General features: G+C 41.9%; 1 protein-coding gene across 3 annotated transcripts in view; it reads left to right on the forward strand.

The window, feature by feature from the left end:
* Window positions 1–323: 323 nt before the first annotated feature.
* Window positions 324–14,285, forward strand: part of ACOT9 (acyl-CoA thioesterase 9) — a 30,966-nt gene continuing 17,004 nt past the window's right edge. The window contains exons 1-6 of one of the 3 annotated variants that reach the window (XM_081567950.1): window positions 324–491; window positions 5,032–5,123; window positions 6,274–6,300; window positions 7,228–7,273; window positions 9,072–9,242; window positions 9,487–9,524. In XM_081567950.1, the coding sequence (XP_081424076.1) occupies window positions 472–491; window positions 5,032–5,123; window positions 6,274–6,300; window positions 7,228–7,273; window positions 9,072–9,242; window positions 9,487–9,524 (394 nt within the window). In that variant the 5' untranslated portion in view covers window positions 324–471. Of the gene's footprint in view, window positions 492–5,031; window positions 5,124–6,273; window positions 6,301–7,227; window positions 7,274–8,611; window positions 8,657–9,071; window positions 9,243–9,486; window positions 9,525–14,285 lie in introns of all 3 variants that reach the window. The other 2 variants (XM_081567949.1, XM_081567951.1) reach the window with 2 other exon arrangements.

A 14,285-nucleotide genomic window follows, 5' to 3' on the forward strand; every position in this document is an offset into this window, starting at 1 on the left:
AGCATCTCCAGAGGGTGGGGCCCGGAGGGGATAACGGAGACAAGCTCCAAGGACGCGGCTGAACCTAGCCTCGGCGTCACACTCCGGTGCCGCCGGGTGCATTTTATCCACAGTAGATGTGATAGGCCAGTGTCGTAGTTAGCAACACTCCCGGCGCTGCTAATTGACCGGAAACCTGGAGGGAGACGGATTCCAGCTTCTCGCCAATGAGTGGGGCTGCAGGCGCAGCGTGGCCCCGCCCCCGGGAAACGAGGCCCCGTCCGTGGACAGCGAGACTTCGCTCCCGCACTGCGTAGCCCCGCCCCCAGCCCCCTTCCGCGGCTGTGGTACAAGGGTGCGGTCCGGGTGAGGTCGGGTCTGGCGCCCGAGCGCTCTCTCTGTCTTCGCGCTTTCCATTGCTTCAATTTCTCTCCACCGACCGGTGCGTGGGGCCCGGCTCTGTAGTCACGCGTGCAGCGGCGGCCAAGCGCGATGAGGCGAGCGGCGCTGCGGTAGGTAGCCGGGAGCCTGGCGGGGCTCCGACCCAGGGGCGCCCACTCTCTCCCTCGGCGCTCCTAGCGGGCCCGGGCGGAAGGAGCAGGCCGCAGCAGGCGGAACTAAGGCCGGGGGCTTATGGGCAGAAAATAGGGTCGGGGTAGGGAAGGGCACTAACGTACCGTGACCCCGCCGGCCTCGGGTGGGGCACCGCACCCCCCACCTGCGCGTCTTCTGCCCGGAGTTTGATGATAAAAGTGAAGCGACACTTGAAGGGAGGAAGTTGGGCGTTCCCTGACATTCCTTTCTCTTTGCTCATCTGGGATGTAGTGTGGAGTTAGCCTCTTGTCGGAAGGTTAGAGTTTAGGAGTGCACATTACTTTTATAGCCCTCTACGCTTCTTTGCAGAGCATGTTTAAGGTTAAGTGCTTGACAGACTTGGACTCTGACTTGAGTGTGTTGTAATGTGGGTAGAGATTGAAGGGTACCTTCCGGCCTATCAGGACCTCAGAACTGTGTGACTAGGTCCCCTGGTGCTGATTGAACTTTACTTTTACTGAGCAGCAAGACCCTAAGGCCAGGTGGGGGAGTGGCTTTGATTGGGCCACTTGGACAAGGAGGATGCCTTTTTGTGTAAGTCATCCTCCCAGCTTGTCCAGTGACGGTTTAAGGCTTTAGGCTCCAGGGCATGTCTGTCTCTCCCCCAACCCACTGCACCGGAGCACTCCAGCTGTTCCACAATCTTTCTGCTTGGTTGTGTCCCAGGGGGCCGACACTTGTTGCAGCTTCTGAATTCATCCTGCTACAGGTGTACCAGCCCCCGTGGTGTGGCCCACAGTGGTTCTGAGTGACAGTGATCCCCAGCCGTTCTCTTGGGGGCCCTGAATCTCTCTCATTGTCCATGTGGACCCTGCTGTCAGTTGAAAAAGGTTCTTTGCGTCTCTCTGTCTCTCATTTTCTCATTAACTTTGTTTTTCTGCTTGAAAACAGGTTGAAAGTCATTAGGAGAAGAACTACAGTTGCCTTTAGCTTGTATTGACATGATGTGACAGGCCTTGTACAATCTCCAGGGTTTTGTCCATGTGCCTTCTCCTAGGAAACCTTCCTTGATTTCTCCTTTCCCCCATTCAGAAGTCCTCTTTTTTTTTTGCCGTGAGCTCCTTGTATACCTGCCATTCCTTTCTTCTGATTCTTGTAGAACCTCAAGCAGGTACTCTGTTAGTGTCTAGTGAGGGTACATAAATGAATACAGACTGTCTGGCATGTTTAGGTTATTTGACTGGTGGGCGGTTTTTGTAGTTTCTTTTTTTCCCCTTACTAGTCGAAGAGTCACTTATATTTGTTTAGTCTCTAAACTGAGGCGTTTTTCCTAAGTGGAGGGCCTGTGAGTGTCATTGTCTGGTTTTGTACTGAAAACTCTGCCCAGACACCCATCCTAAGCTTGGAACCCAGAACAGCTAAGACTTCTGTTCACACCTGCATGTGACTTTGGTGACTCCCTTCAGTCGCCATGGACAGGTTGGGTTCCTTAGTTTCCTTTCATTGGGAAGATTCAGTAACGGAGTCCTAGGGCCTGACTCTTCTAGAGGCCTCTTGACAGTTTCTTCTAAAGGCCTAGAGGTTTTGCTGTAGTTAAGACTCCAGAGGGCTTATTGGGGAATAAACCAGTAACTGAGGGGTTAGGCAGTGGTTGAAGCATTCCACCCCCACCCCCCCATCTCAGTGTCTCATAAATAAAGAGAAGTAGCCCGGGGTTATGAAAAGAGCAGCTTCCCTACATGTGTGGTGTGTGTGTGGGGGTGAGGAGGGATCAGAAGAACTTGGCTCTATACAGTGTGCTAGTTGACTGGCAGGGGAAAAGTCATCTAATTCCTTTGGGCCTTAGTTTTTCCAGGAGGTTGATCTGAATCACAATATTTTAAGTCTAGGGGCCTGTGGGGGTGTCAAAAGGGAGTGGTCTGTGAACCATCTGTAATAATATATACAATTGTGTGTATCAATAAAATATATCCCCCCATCCCAGGTACTAGGCATGAGGGGCCCACAGGTTTCATCAGATTATCAGTAGGGGCAAGATGAAATTGTAGTGAAAAGTTACAATACACTGAATATTCACAGGAGTATAGAAATTTGTTATACCGATACATGATTAGTATAATCAATGATTTTTTAAAAGAATATTCACATTAGGCCTTTGTTGTGCTACAGGGATGTATTTCCACATTTTTTATGGCAGTATGCAAAGAGCAGGGCTGCAGGACCAGGACCACAGTTTTCCAAATAATTTGACCCAGGTGTTTCTCTGTATTTATCAACTCCTTTCTTTACTATCTCCATTTGATACTCTATTCAGAGATGGTCTATTATAGTGCCTGGCTTATTCCCAAACTTCTGGTTATTTTTGACTTTTAGGGGATACTTTGAAGAAGCATGCCTTTCTGGAATAGCTCATGTTTTTTTGAGGACTTGTCAATGTACTAGGCATGCCCCTCACAGGTTAACATGTGTTAACTTCTCTATTTTACATATGAGGAGACTGAAGCTCAGAGAGGTTAGGTAACTTGCTCAAGGTCACTCAGCTAACAAGCAGCATGGTCAGGCTCTTAACCTCTGTATACTATACCACTCTTCACTCAGGCAGAATGAGATGGTTTTCCTCAGTCTGCAGAAAATGCTGCTTCTTAAGGAACAAGACAGAATGCTTGTATAAATGTGTATTTACCCAAATACGTGAGATGAGTTGTATAGCTCCTGTTAGTATTTGAAGTATTTACCCACTCAAGAGTCAGATCTCATTTCTTATATTGCGATCATCTACTGCATCTATTATTATTCCCAGTTAATGTATTGCTGCTACTGCTGCTGCTAAGTTGCTTCAGTCGTGTCCGACTCTGTGCGACCCCATAGACGGCAGCCCACCGGGCTCCTCCGTCCCTGGGATTCTCCAGGCAAGAATACTGGAGTGGGCTGCCATTTCCTTCTCCAGTGCATGAAAGTGAAAAGTGAAAGTGAAGCCGCTCAGTCGTGTCCGACCCCTAGCGACCCCATAGACTGCAGCCTACTAGGCTCCTCCTTCCATGGGATTTTCCAGGCAAGAGTACTGGAGTGGGGTGCCATTGCCTTCTCCGAGTTAATGTATTGAGGGCATGATTTTTTGCTCTTCCAGCTAATAGTGACAATGGAAGATTTTTAGCTTTTTCCAGTGTGCTTTTTAAAACCCAATATATTCAGTTGCAGAATAGTAGTTTCTGAGATGGCAGAACGAAAGACCACATGCTCTATTTCCTTAAGTGAGGGGTTTGAACCTACAGAATATACAAAAAGTGAAATAGTGAAAAAGTTCAGCTCATGTTCTGAGAAAATGCAAATTAGAAGGTCAAGAATAAGAAGATTGAAATGTTAATCCACATATAAAAATACAGAAATGGAAAATTTATTGGGAAAAGATAAACCAAAACTGTGTAAGATAGAGTCTTGTTAGCTGTGTGATTGGAGAATAAACACAAAACCAAAACCCGAACCCTTTAGGAAGCATTCTGGTCTTAGTGGATGCGCGGGGAGCATATCAAAGACAGTGTGATGTCTGGCTAGCTAAGGAGTTAATTTAGCCACTGAGCATGTGCTCCTTTTTGTATTTGCAGTTAGAGTAGTTGACTTGGTGAAAGGACCAGGATTTGTTCTAGTAGCACATGCTGAAAACTACATGGAGATTTTACCAGATATTTTTAGTCAGAGACCCTTTGTGAATGCTGTAATTCAGAAGAGAAATCCATAGTAAATTTGGACTCTAAAGAAAAGAAGTTAGTTATTACTGAACCTGGCATTAGGTAGTAAGAATTTACTAGTCACTTGAGCTGGAATGAATAACAATATCTGGGGTTCTTGACGTTTTCAATGCCTTGCCTTAGTCCACTGGGCTCTCAACAGATCAGTCTGTCAGTCCCTGATACTATGTATGTGTTATCTCTGATAGCAGAGTGTGTGGTTAGGAGTCAAAACTTATGTACTACCCAAAATCAAGTTAAACAGCTTGTTTGGGGGGAACAGGTTAAGCATATTTGGGTGAATATCTTGGATTTTATTCCATTAGGGAGTAGGAAATTTCTGCCTAAGTACAATAAATACTCTCTTTGAGTAACCCTGGAAAGGGTTAATTCTGTTTTCAAAGTTGATTGACTTTTAATTGGGTTTAGTTTACTTATTGAGGAAGTATGGTATGACAATAACAAAATAAATATTCTTCGTTTACTCAGCTGTTTACCAAATAGGTTCTGGGCTTCTGAAGCTGATAAGTTAGAACCATGAAACCTGTTCGATATCTTTTATTTATTTATTTTGTAGATTGTTAACCTAATTTACTCTCATTGGAGAGATGGTTTATGGTGTAGCCCCATAAGCAAATATACATACACTTGAGAAACAAAGGCAGACACTGTAAAGACAGTATTTACTAAGAGTGTGCAATGGCAAAGTGCTCCAGAGGAGGCACAGGTTTTTGGGATTGCGAGGAAAGAAGCCATGGAACCTTCTCTAAGTGTGTTTCTTCTTGTTTTATAGGCTTTGTACCCTGAGCAAGGGGCTGCTTGCTCCCAGCAGAGGACTGACACAAGAACCACAGAACCCGGAGAATGTCTTCCACATCCGTGAAGGCAAGCATGAATACTTACCTTTTAGGCCCGTATAGGGAAAAAAAAAACCTGTTTTATTTGAGAGGCATGTACATAGACAGTAAGGGCAAATGAGGCATAGTAAAGGTTGCTTTTTCTTAAGCTTCTCATTTATAAAATGACCAGGATAGCTTTGGGTAGAAATCATATTCAGAACTTGACCTTTGGTTCCTGCAAGCCTTAGGGACTGAGCTTTTAGTTAAATGATTTTTATATCCTCTGTGTAGGTACTGAAGGAGAAGGCATGGAAAAAAGATGTAATTCATGAGCAAGAGACAGGCCCTTCAGTTGTACCAACTAAAGACTCCTAGTCTGTAGTTTTGTTAGAGGTATCCTGTTAATCTATGGTTAATCGAAGTTAGTTTCAGTTACTAATACAATATGCAAACTATGGATGTCTGTGTCAGTGTAGGAATATTCATTATAATGAAAATTATGGCTTTTTTAAAGGATCCAAATATATATATGTATATATATATATACAGAATTTAAAATTTGCTTTGTTTTCTTGGCCCTCAGCACCTGCCTCTCTTCTTAAACTCATTATAAACTAATATTAATCATTTTTTATCACTGAGCATCAGTAATCTGTGTACTATTTGGGATACTTTCTGTCCATTATTTTATTTAAAGGACTTGGGAGGAAAAAAAAGTCAGAAATAAGACTAATTTACTAATGGATATTTTTGGCACAGTACTCTATGGTTTAATTGTAATTAGAGTTTGGAGCTAATTTATGGTATATAACAGTTGGGTTTTTTTGGCCGCACTGTGTGGCTTGCGGGATCTTAGTCCCCTGACCAGAGATTGAACTCAGGCCCCAGCAGTGAAAGTCAAAGTTCTAACCACTAGACCACCAAGGAATTTGCTATAACAGTTGTTTGATAGAAAAATCAACCACTTTTTCATGAAAAGTAAAATGCATGTTCATCTAACCATATTTGGTTTTGATCAACTTAGTTTTTGAAGGAACAAGGATTGCTGTAGGTAATTTTCTGTAACCAGAATGTATATTTTAAAATGCTAGATAACAATGCATGAACTCAAAACATTATTTAAAATCCTATAGATTTATTTTTTAATGTTGACTAACTACTGTTTAATCTAATTTATTTCCCCTTTATCCTTATAGCATGTTCACCTGTACATGTGAATCATGGTGTGTGTGTGGTAATTGGTATCAACTCTTTTTTTAAGTGCTTAAATTTTTTTTGCACTAATTTATTCTTGCAGTTTGGGGCAATGGGCATTAACTAAACTTAAATTGCTTTCTTTCAGTTCAGTCGCTCAGTCGTGTCCGACTCTTTGTGACCCCATGAATCGCAGCACGCCAGGCCTCCCTGTCCATCACCAACTCCCGGAGTCTACCCAAACCCATGTCCATCGAGTCGGTGATGCCTACCTTTCCTTTTTTGCTTCATTTTCCTTGCCTCAACTTTTCTAACATTTAGGGTAATATAAATGTATGAGAAATCAATTAGAGTGAGACTCAAATTTTGATATTAGTCCCACTGCCTATGAGAAGATAGGCTGGGATTCTGTTCATAATGTCTTCATCATAAAGGGACTCCTACTGACGCTGATACACAGCCTCATCTGATGAATAATCGTAGTTACCCTTTTCTGCTTATTTATAAGGAAAAAAGTTTGGGTTTTTCCATATCATCTTATGGAAAACCTGAACTTTTTGGCCAGCCCAATAAATCCCAGTGATTGACACAAGATATTCTTTTCTGCACTAAGGAAGGAGAAGGAAATGGCAACCCACTCCAGTATTCTTGCCTAGATAATCCCATGGACAGAGGAGCCTGGTGGGCTGCTGTCCATAGGGTTGCACAGAGTCAGACACGACTAAAGTGACTTAGCAGCAGCAGCAGCACTGAGGAAACAGTAATTGTTTCAAGTTTTGGGGATGCAGAGGCCTGATCCCTTCCCTGAGCTGTTTGTTTATGGCATTAAATGGAAATTCATGGCTCTTTGAAGATTTTGAATGCATGACTCACTTTTTGGAGTTCTGGAGCTCATGGCCGTAATCCAGTTCTCACATTCTTAGTTTCATGGAATGACCTCTTTATTTTTGTTTCAGTTCGAGATAAGTTGCGGGAGATAGTAGGAGCATCCACAAACTGGAGGTATGCACTCTGTGTTCATTCATTCTTCTATCCCTGGAGTGGTATGCCAGGCTCAGTTGATGCTCGCATTGTAGGAATGGGGGAAACCCATTGTTAAGAAATGAATTGAGAGGTTTTTTTCACTTGGGGGAGAAGATCAACATTCCAACATACTCATCAGTTGATGATTTGTTGTCATAAAATCATGTAATTTACATGTACTCTACATTTTTCAAAGCGCGTTCAGGTATATTACCTCACTGATTGTCAGTGAAACTTAGGACATGCTTATGACATATGTTTCTGTTCCTTTTTTGCACATGATGAGACTGAAACTCAGACACTGAACGATTGCGTACTGGGGTTTGGAACTTGAACCCAAGTTTCCTGGTTCATTTGTTTCATGCATCATGACTTCTTCATTGCTTCTTATGAGTTCACAATTAACCAGATCTCCCATACAGTCTTTATCTCTCAGTATTTCCTTGTTGTAAAATAGGGTAGTATCCCTCTTGGTGCACAGAATTTTGAGGCTAAAATGAGATAAAGAGAAAGCACAATAATAATAATCTATTGTTGGTATAAAAATTGCCTAATGACTTCTTTTTATCTCATTGTATGAAAAATTTCAATTTACTGAAAAGTGGAAAAAATGAATACCTTTTGTTCCCACCATCTGAATTGGGTACTTAGGAACATTTTTCCCAATTTACCAATTTACATATACTGGCTATATAGGTTCATGACACTTCAGCTCCAGTACATCTCTAATAAATAAATATATTTTCCTATGTAACAAAATAAGCAGTTGTAAATCTCCAGTAAGTAAGATGTTCTCTCATGTGGTGAAATTGACAGTAGTTCCCTAATAGTATATTATTTATCCATATTCAGCATTCCTCCATTGTTCCCCACATATTTTTTTTATAACTTTTAATAAAAATCAAGATCCAGTAAACAATTGCATGCTTATGACTCTCTTGTCTCCCCTAATGTAGAATAATAATTACCCCTGCCTCCTTTTTTATCCCTACGAGTTTAACTTTAAAGAGGCCAAGCCATTTGTCTTGTTGAATGTTCCATATTCTGGATTTACCTGGTTCCATTTGTAGGCTCCACTTTTCTGGCAATTATACTTCATAAGTAAGCTTAGAAAGACAGCTTAATGAATGATACTGTGAACATTTTAGTTCCCTATCCCCTTGTGTCTCTTCTCTTCCACCTTAATTGTCTCTTCTTTTTCTTCCCTTTCTGTCTCCTTTTCATATTATCTTCCTCTTTATCTTTTGGTCTGCCTTCCAAACTTCTTTTGGATATACTCCATTTTTCCTCCTCTATCTCTCTTTCCTGAAATTGAAGGCAGAGAGAGAGAGCTGGGGCACAGAAAAAACGAGACTTATCCAGGTGAGAAATGGGAATATGGAGTTCAGTGGCCATGTTGTTCTTTAGCACATTTACATATATATTAATATATATATATATATATATTTTTTTTATTATGTCCATTTCTGTATTTTTAGTTTGGTTTCCAAGATTCTATTCTTTGAATACACTTTTTGATGAGGGTGAATGTGTCGTTCATTTGGATATATCTGTATCACTTATAAGTGTATTTTTCTTATCTACTAGGCTGAGAAATTTTAAAAGAAATTTTTAATTTCACCAAGTGGCAGGTGGGAAGGGAGGGAAGGAAAAGGAGATGAGGTAGGTCCAGACCTGCTCTTTCCTCCTTTCATGGTGTCTGACTGGCCTGTATAGCACTGAAGTTGTGGGGGAGCAGGTTCCTGTGTTTCATGGAGCTTGTATCCTTTTTTCTCAGAGACCATGTGAAAGCAATGGAGGAAAGAAAACTACTTCATAGTTTCCTGGCTAAGTCACAAAAAGGACTGCCTCCTAGGACCATGAAAGACAGTTACATTGAAGTTCTCTTGCCTTTGGGCAGTCAGCCTGAATTACGAGAGAAATATTTGACTGTTCAAAACACCGTAAGGTAACACGGCACTATTTTTGCTTGTGCCATTTGTTTTTATTTTATTTCCTTTCTTTGTTATAACTTTGAGATCTGTTCACTTATTTAAAATGTGTGATTCTTTGGTTTTTAATATATTCAGAGAATTGTACAACCATCACCATAATAAATTTTAGTAGATATTTATCACCCCATGATGTGTTATTTTTTTTTAAAGGGTGATCATCATGATTTTAATTTCATCACAGTTTTCTTTATTTCACAGGTTTGGCAGGATTCTTGAGGATCTTGACAGCCTAGGAGGTACTGATATTTTAATATTTTTGAATAGGGACTTACATCAATACAGTGATGCCTCTGGCTGGAAAGGGTCTTTTTATTCTTTAACTTGCGCAAATGAAGATATTCTAAAAGAGCAGAAAAAGAATAGCATCTACTAATTCTGAATTGTCATAATTATTTAATTAAATTTACCAAAAAATGGCAGAGAACAAGAAGTTGTTCTTCCCTGAATCATGTGAGAGTATGTTGATAACACGATACACATCACCCCCAAATATTTTCACATGTGTTTCCTACAAACAAGAACATTCTCCTTCATAACTACAAGGTAACCCTCAAAATCAAGAAATTAACATTGATGTTTAGACAGTCTAATCCTCAGACCCCATTCAACTTTGGCTAGAGGTCCTTTATAGCAGGAGGATCCACTTCTGAATCACATGTTGCATTTAGTTGTTGTGTCACAGATAGTTTGTCAGTCTTTCCCTGACTTTCATGACCTTGATACTCTTGAAGGTTATGCGCCAGTTATTTTGTGGAATTTCTTTTAATTTGGTTTTGTTTGATGCTTCCCCAAGATTAGATTTGGGACATGCATCTTCGACTGGAGTGACACAGAAGGGATGCTGTGTTTGTGTTGCATCTTAGCAGGTAGTGCATAATTCTAATTTGTCCTGTTCCTGTGATGTTAGTTATCTTTGATTCCTTGGTGAAGGTGGTGTCTGCCAGGTTTCTTTGCTGTAAACTTACTCTTTTCCCTTTTTTATTTAATAAGTACCTTGTTGGGACTTGTGAAAATCCCATTCCTTGTCAGACTTCTATCAATTATTTTAAACTCAATAGGGACTCAGGGATTCCTATGTTACTGAATGGATTAGAATGTATTTCTATTGTCTGTTTTGATGTTCAAATTGTCCCAGGACTGTTTCAGTCCCTTCATGCTGACTTCTGTGGGTTTTTTTTGTTTTTTTCTTTCTTGGAGCACTTCCTCACTTTTTGGCACAAGATCTTCTAGGCTCATTTCTACTTTTTGTTCTCCAGTCCTGGAATCAGCCAAATCTCTGAGGAGCCCTGGATCTTTTTAATGGAGAAACCAAGATCTGGGTGCTGGAGTGGTCATCGTTGCTGGGGTATCACTATTCCAATGCCCTTTTAGTATGTGAGCTGGGGAATATATGCACATACATGTTCATTTACATTTATGCCTGCCTGCCTATCTATCTCTTTTCCTTCTTTCCATCTGTCTATATCTCTGTCTGTCTGTCTGTCTGTTGGAACCCAGGGTTCATACTGATAGTCCCAATTCTCATCCAGCCACAGGTTCATTCTTCATTCCTCCCTTTTCACATTTGTAATTCCCTTCTCCAGCTGGTTCCATTATCCAGAATATAGTTACTTATTTGATCAGTTCCCCTGTATATAGCCAGTTTCATATGACTGCCACCTCAAAATCCTCATGGATGCTCCCCTCACCTCGCTGGGGTGCTGCTCTGTACCAGGTCACCTTCTGCAGGTCACCCTCCTCATCGTGCTCTGGCTGCAGCATGCTGGGCCAGCGTGTCCTCCTGACCCCACTTGGGCTTCAGCACTCGATTTGGGGCTGTGCTGCTTGCTCCTATTGAATGGCCTTTGGACTGAACTGTTGGGAAAGCATTTAAAGAAAGGCTCTATTAATCTTTAAAATAGAGACGTAAATCCATTGTTGGGCTTACACCTAGCTACGTTTTTCTTAAAATTAATCAACTTGCTTAAAAATTCATAAGTTAGTGAATGTTAGTTGCTCAGTTGTGTCCGACTCTATGCGACACTGTGGACAGTAGCCCACCAGGCTCCTCTGTCCATGGAATTCTCCAGGCGAGAATATTGGAGTGGGTTGCCATTTCCTTCTCCAGGGGATCTTCTGAACCCAGGAATTGAACCCGTGTCTCCTCTGTCTCCTGCATTGCAGGCGAGTTCTTTACCACTAGTGCCCCCTGGGAAGCCCTAAAAATTCTTACTGGCTCTTAAAAAAAGATCTTTCTCTCTCTCTTTCTCTCACACACACAAACACACTCACTTGACTTTGGTTTAATTAGGTATCCCTAAATAAATGGGCTTCCCTGGTGGCTCAGATGATGAAGAATCTGCCTGCAGTGCCTGCCAGTGAAGGAGACACTGGTTTGATACCTGGTTTGGGAAGATCCCCTGGAGAAGGGAATGGCTACCTACTCCAGTATTCTTGCCTGGAGAATTCCATCAACAGAGGAATCGGGCGGGCTACAGTTCGGGGGGGTCACAAAGAGTTGGACATGACTGAGTGACTAATGCTTAGCTTAAATACACAAACTCCCCTGCCACTATTCTGTTTTTCTTCATCACCTCATGTAGACGGCTAGTCCCTTTTACTTGTTCATTTAATACCGTTCTATCCCTTTCTTCAAGAAACTCGCCTTTTATCACATACACTTTCTCCCTTGTATCTCAAGCCTTTGCTCAACTTCACTTTTCCCTCAGTTTCTAAACATATTCAAGGCTCTTGAGTCTTACAATGAAAAATAGGTAAATTCCCCTTCCCTTATAGCACTCTCCAGTTTTCTTTCCCTCTCACTTGAGAGCTAACTTTGTGTTCTGGCTTCTGCTCCTCTGTGTCATTGAGCTGATCATGCCAAGCACTCTGTTGCTGCCTTACTGCGTGATCTCACAGGTGCTTCTCGGCATACATGACCCCTTTGCAGCTCCTGACAATGTTGAACTCACCTGTGGGCGTTGCCGATATTTCCTCCTACCTCTCAAGCTGCTACTTCCCAGTCTCCTTTGTAGCTTCCTCTTTCTCTGTTGATCCTTTAAATGTTGCTGATCTCCAGGGTGTTGTCTTCTGCCCCTTTTTGTTGTTGATAGAGATGCACTTTCTCTATAAATCTCAAATCCCAGTGCTTCAGTTGTTCTCAGTATTGCTGTTGAGTTGCTCAGTCGTGTTTGACCCCATGGATACCAGGCTTCTCTGTCCTTCACCGTCTCTCAGAGTTTGTTCAAACTCATGCCCATTGAGTTGGTGATGCCATCCAACCATCTCATCTTCTGTCATCCCCTTCTCCTCTCCTGTTTAGCTGTATTTATTTCATTAAAATGTACTTAAATAAAAACCAGTATAAAGAGGCACAAACATGAGAACAGGAAAAATTCACCATGAAAATATAAAAATTCCAAACCTGCTTGCACCTGGTAATACTCTTAGTTCAAAATGGATTGCTAAATTTGACTGCTTTAAATTGAAAAACTCCCATATGACCAAAGACACTACTAACAACAACAACAAAAACCCTAGCACATGTCTGCAAGAAAAAGTAACCCAAAAGAAGAATGAAGAAAATAATAAACTATATAAAAGGGTTACTACAAATGAATAAGAAAAAGATAAAGAAGCCAATCAAAAATGGGGGCTTCCCTGGTGGCTCAGTGGTAAAGAATTCGCCTGCCAATGCAGGGGACACAGGTTCAATCCCTGGTCCGGGAAGATCCACATCCCACAGAGCAACTAAACCCGTGCACCACAACTACTGAGCCCACGTGCCACAATGACTGGAGCCTATTCGCCTGGAGCCTGTGCTCCACAACAAGAGAAGCTCTGTCATCCTCTTCTCCTTCCGCCCTCAATCCTTCCCAGCATCGGAGTCTCTTTGTATCAGGTGGCCAAAGTATTGGAGCTTCAGTATCAGTCCTCCCAATGAATATTCAGGGTTGATTTCCTTTAGGATTGACTGGTTTGATCTTGCTGTCCAAGGGACTCTCAAGAGTCTTCTCCAACACCACAGTTCAAAAGCATCAATTCTATAGTATGGGAGCTACATAAGGTACGTTTCCTGGCCTGCTCTTGTGAGTTGCAGACCAGTTTGTCCTCCTGTCTTTTGGCCATCTTCAAGTCCATCTGCCATGGACTTTCTGAATTCAGTGTGTTGAAAATAGTCCACTCTGTTCTTCCTGTGTATATCCTTTTTCTCAGTGAATGGTACATCGTCTTCACTCATGCAAGTTAGATACCTGAGTTAATTCAAGTCTTGTCAAACCTGCCTTCTTCTTAGCTCTTGGATCTTTTCTCTTGTCTTCATTTCCACTAATGTGCCGTAGGTCAGACACTCACAATTTCCTTTCTGGGTACCATAAAGGTTTGCAAATGGAGTTTCTTGCTTTTCGCTCCTCATCCCCCTCCCAGTACATCCTTTAGCAGGTGCATGAATGGAAGAGTTTATTGTTACTCAGCAGATACTGAGCACAGACCCAGTCCTGAGGGTTGATGATACAAATTGGAATGAGTCATAGGGTAGGCAGGGATGCTATTGAAGAAGTACACTACAATTTTAAATGAGTTGATATTTGTAAGGTACATAGAGTGATGCTTGGCACCTGTACATACTTGTTAAAATATGGGAAGTACACAGATCACCACGGGGTAGTGTAGGAGCCGAGGGTATTATGGGGAAGGAGGGAGAGCTCTAAGCCAAATAATAGCTTCATGATTTGGTAAGAGTCAAGAGGAAAACAGGTAGGTGAGTCCTTGTCTTTTATTTCTCTTTTTTGAAGAAGTTTGATGTTTTCAGACTCCTGTGTTGGGGTCTTTTTCTGACTTAGGCACCATACCTCGGTTGAGTGATAATAAGCCACCTGGTAGACCTGGGCTTTGGCTTCAGTTTCCTCATCAGAGCTAAAATTCAATGGACAGTCAGATGAGAGGATTTCTAGATCTCATTAATGTATCAAAATCTTTGGTTCTAGGATATGACCACTAGTGGGATATGGGGAATTGGG

Source organism: Giraffa tippelskirchi, chromosome X (genome assembly GCF_054371585.1).
Source record: "Giraffa tippelskirchi isolate mGirTip1 chromosome X, T2T-mGirTip1v1.2.pri, whole genome shotgun sequence".
NCBI lineage: Eukaryota > Metazoa > Chordata > Mammalia > Artiodactyla > Giraffidae > Giraffa > Giraffa tippelskirchi.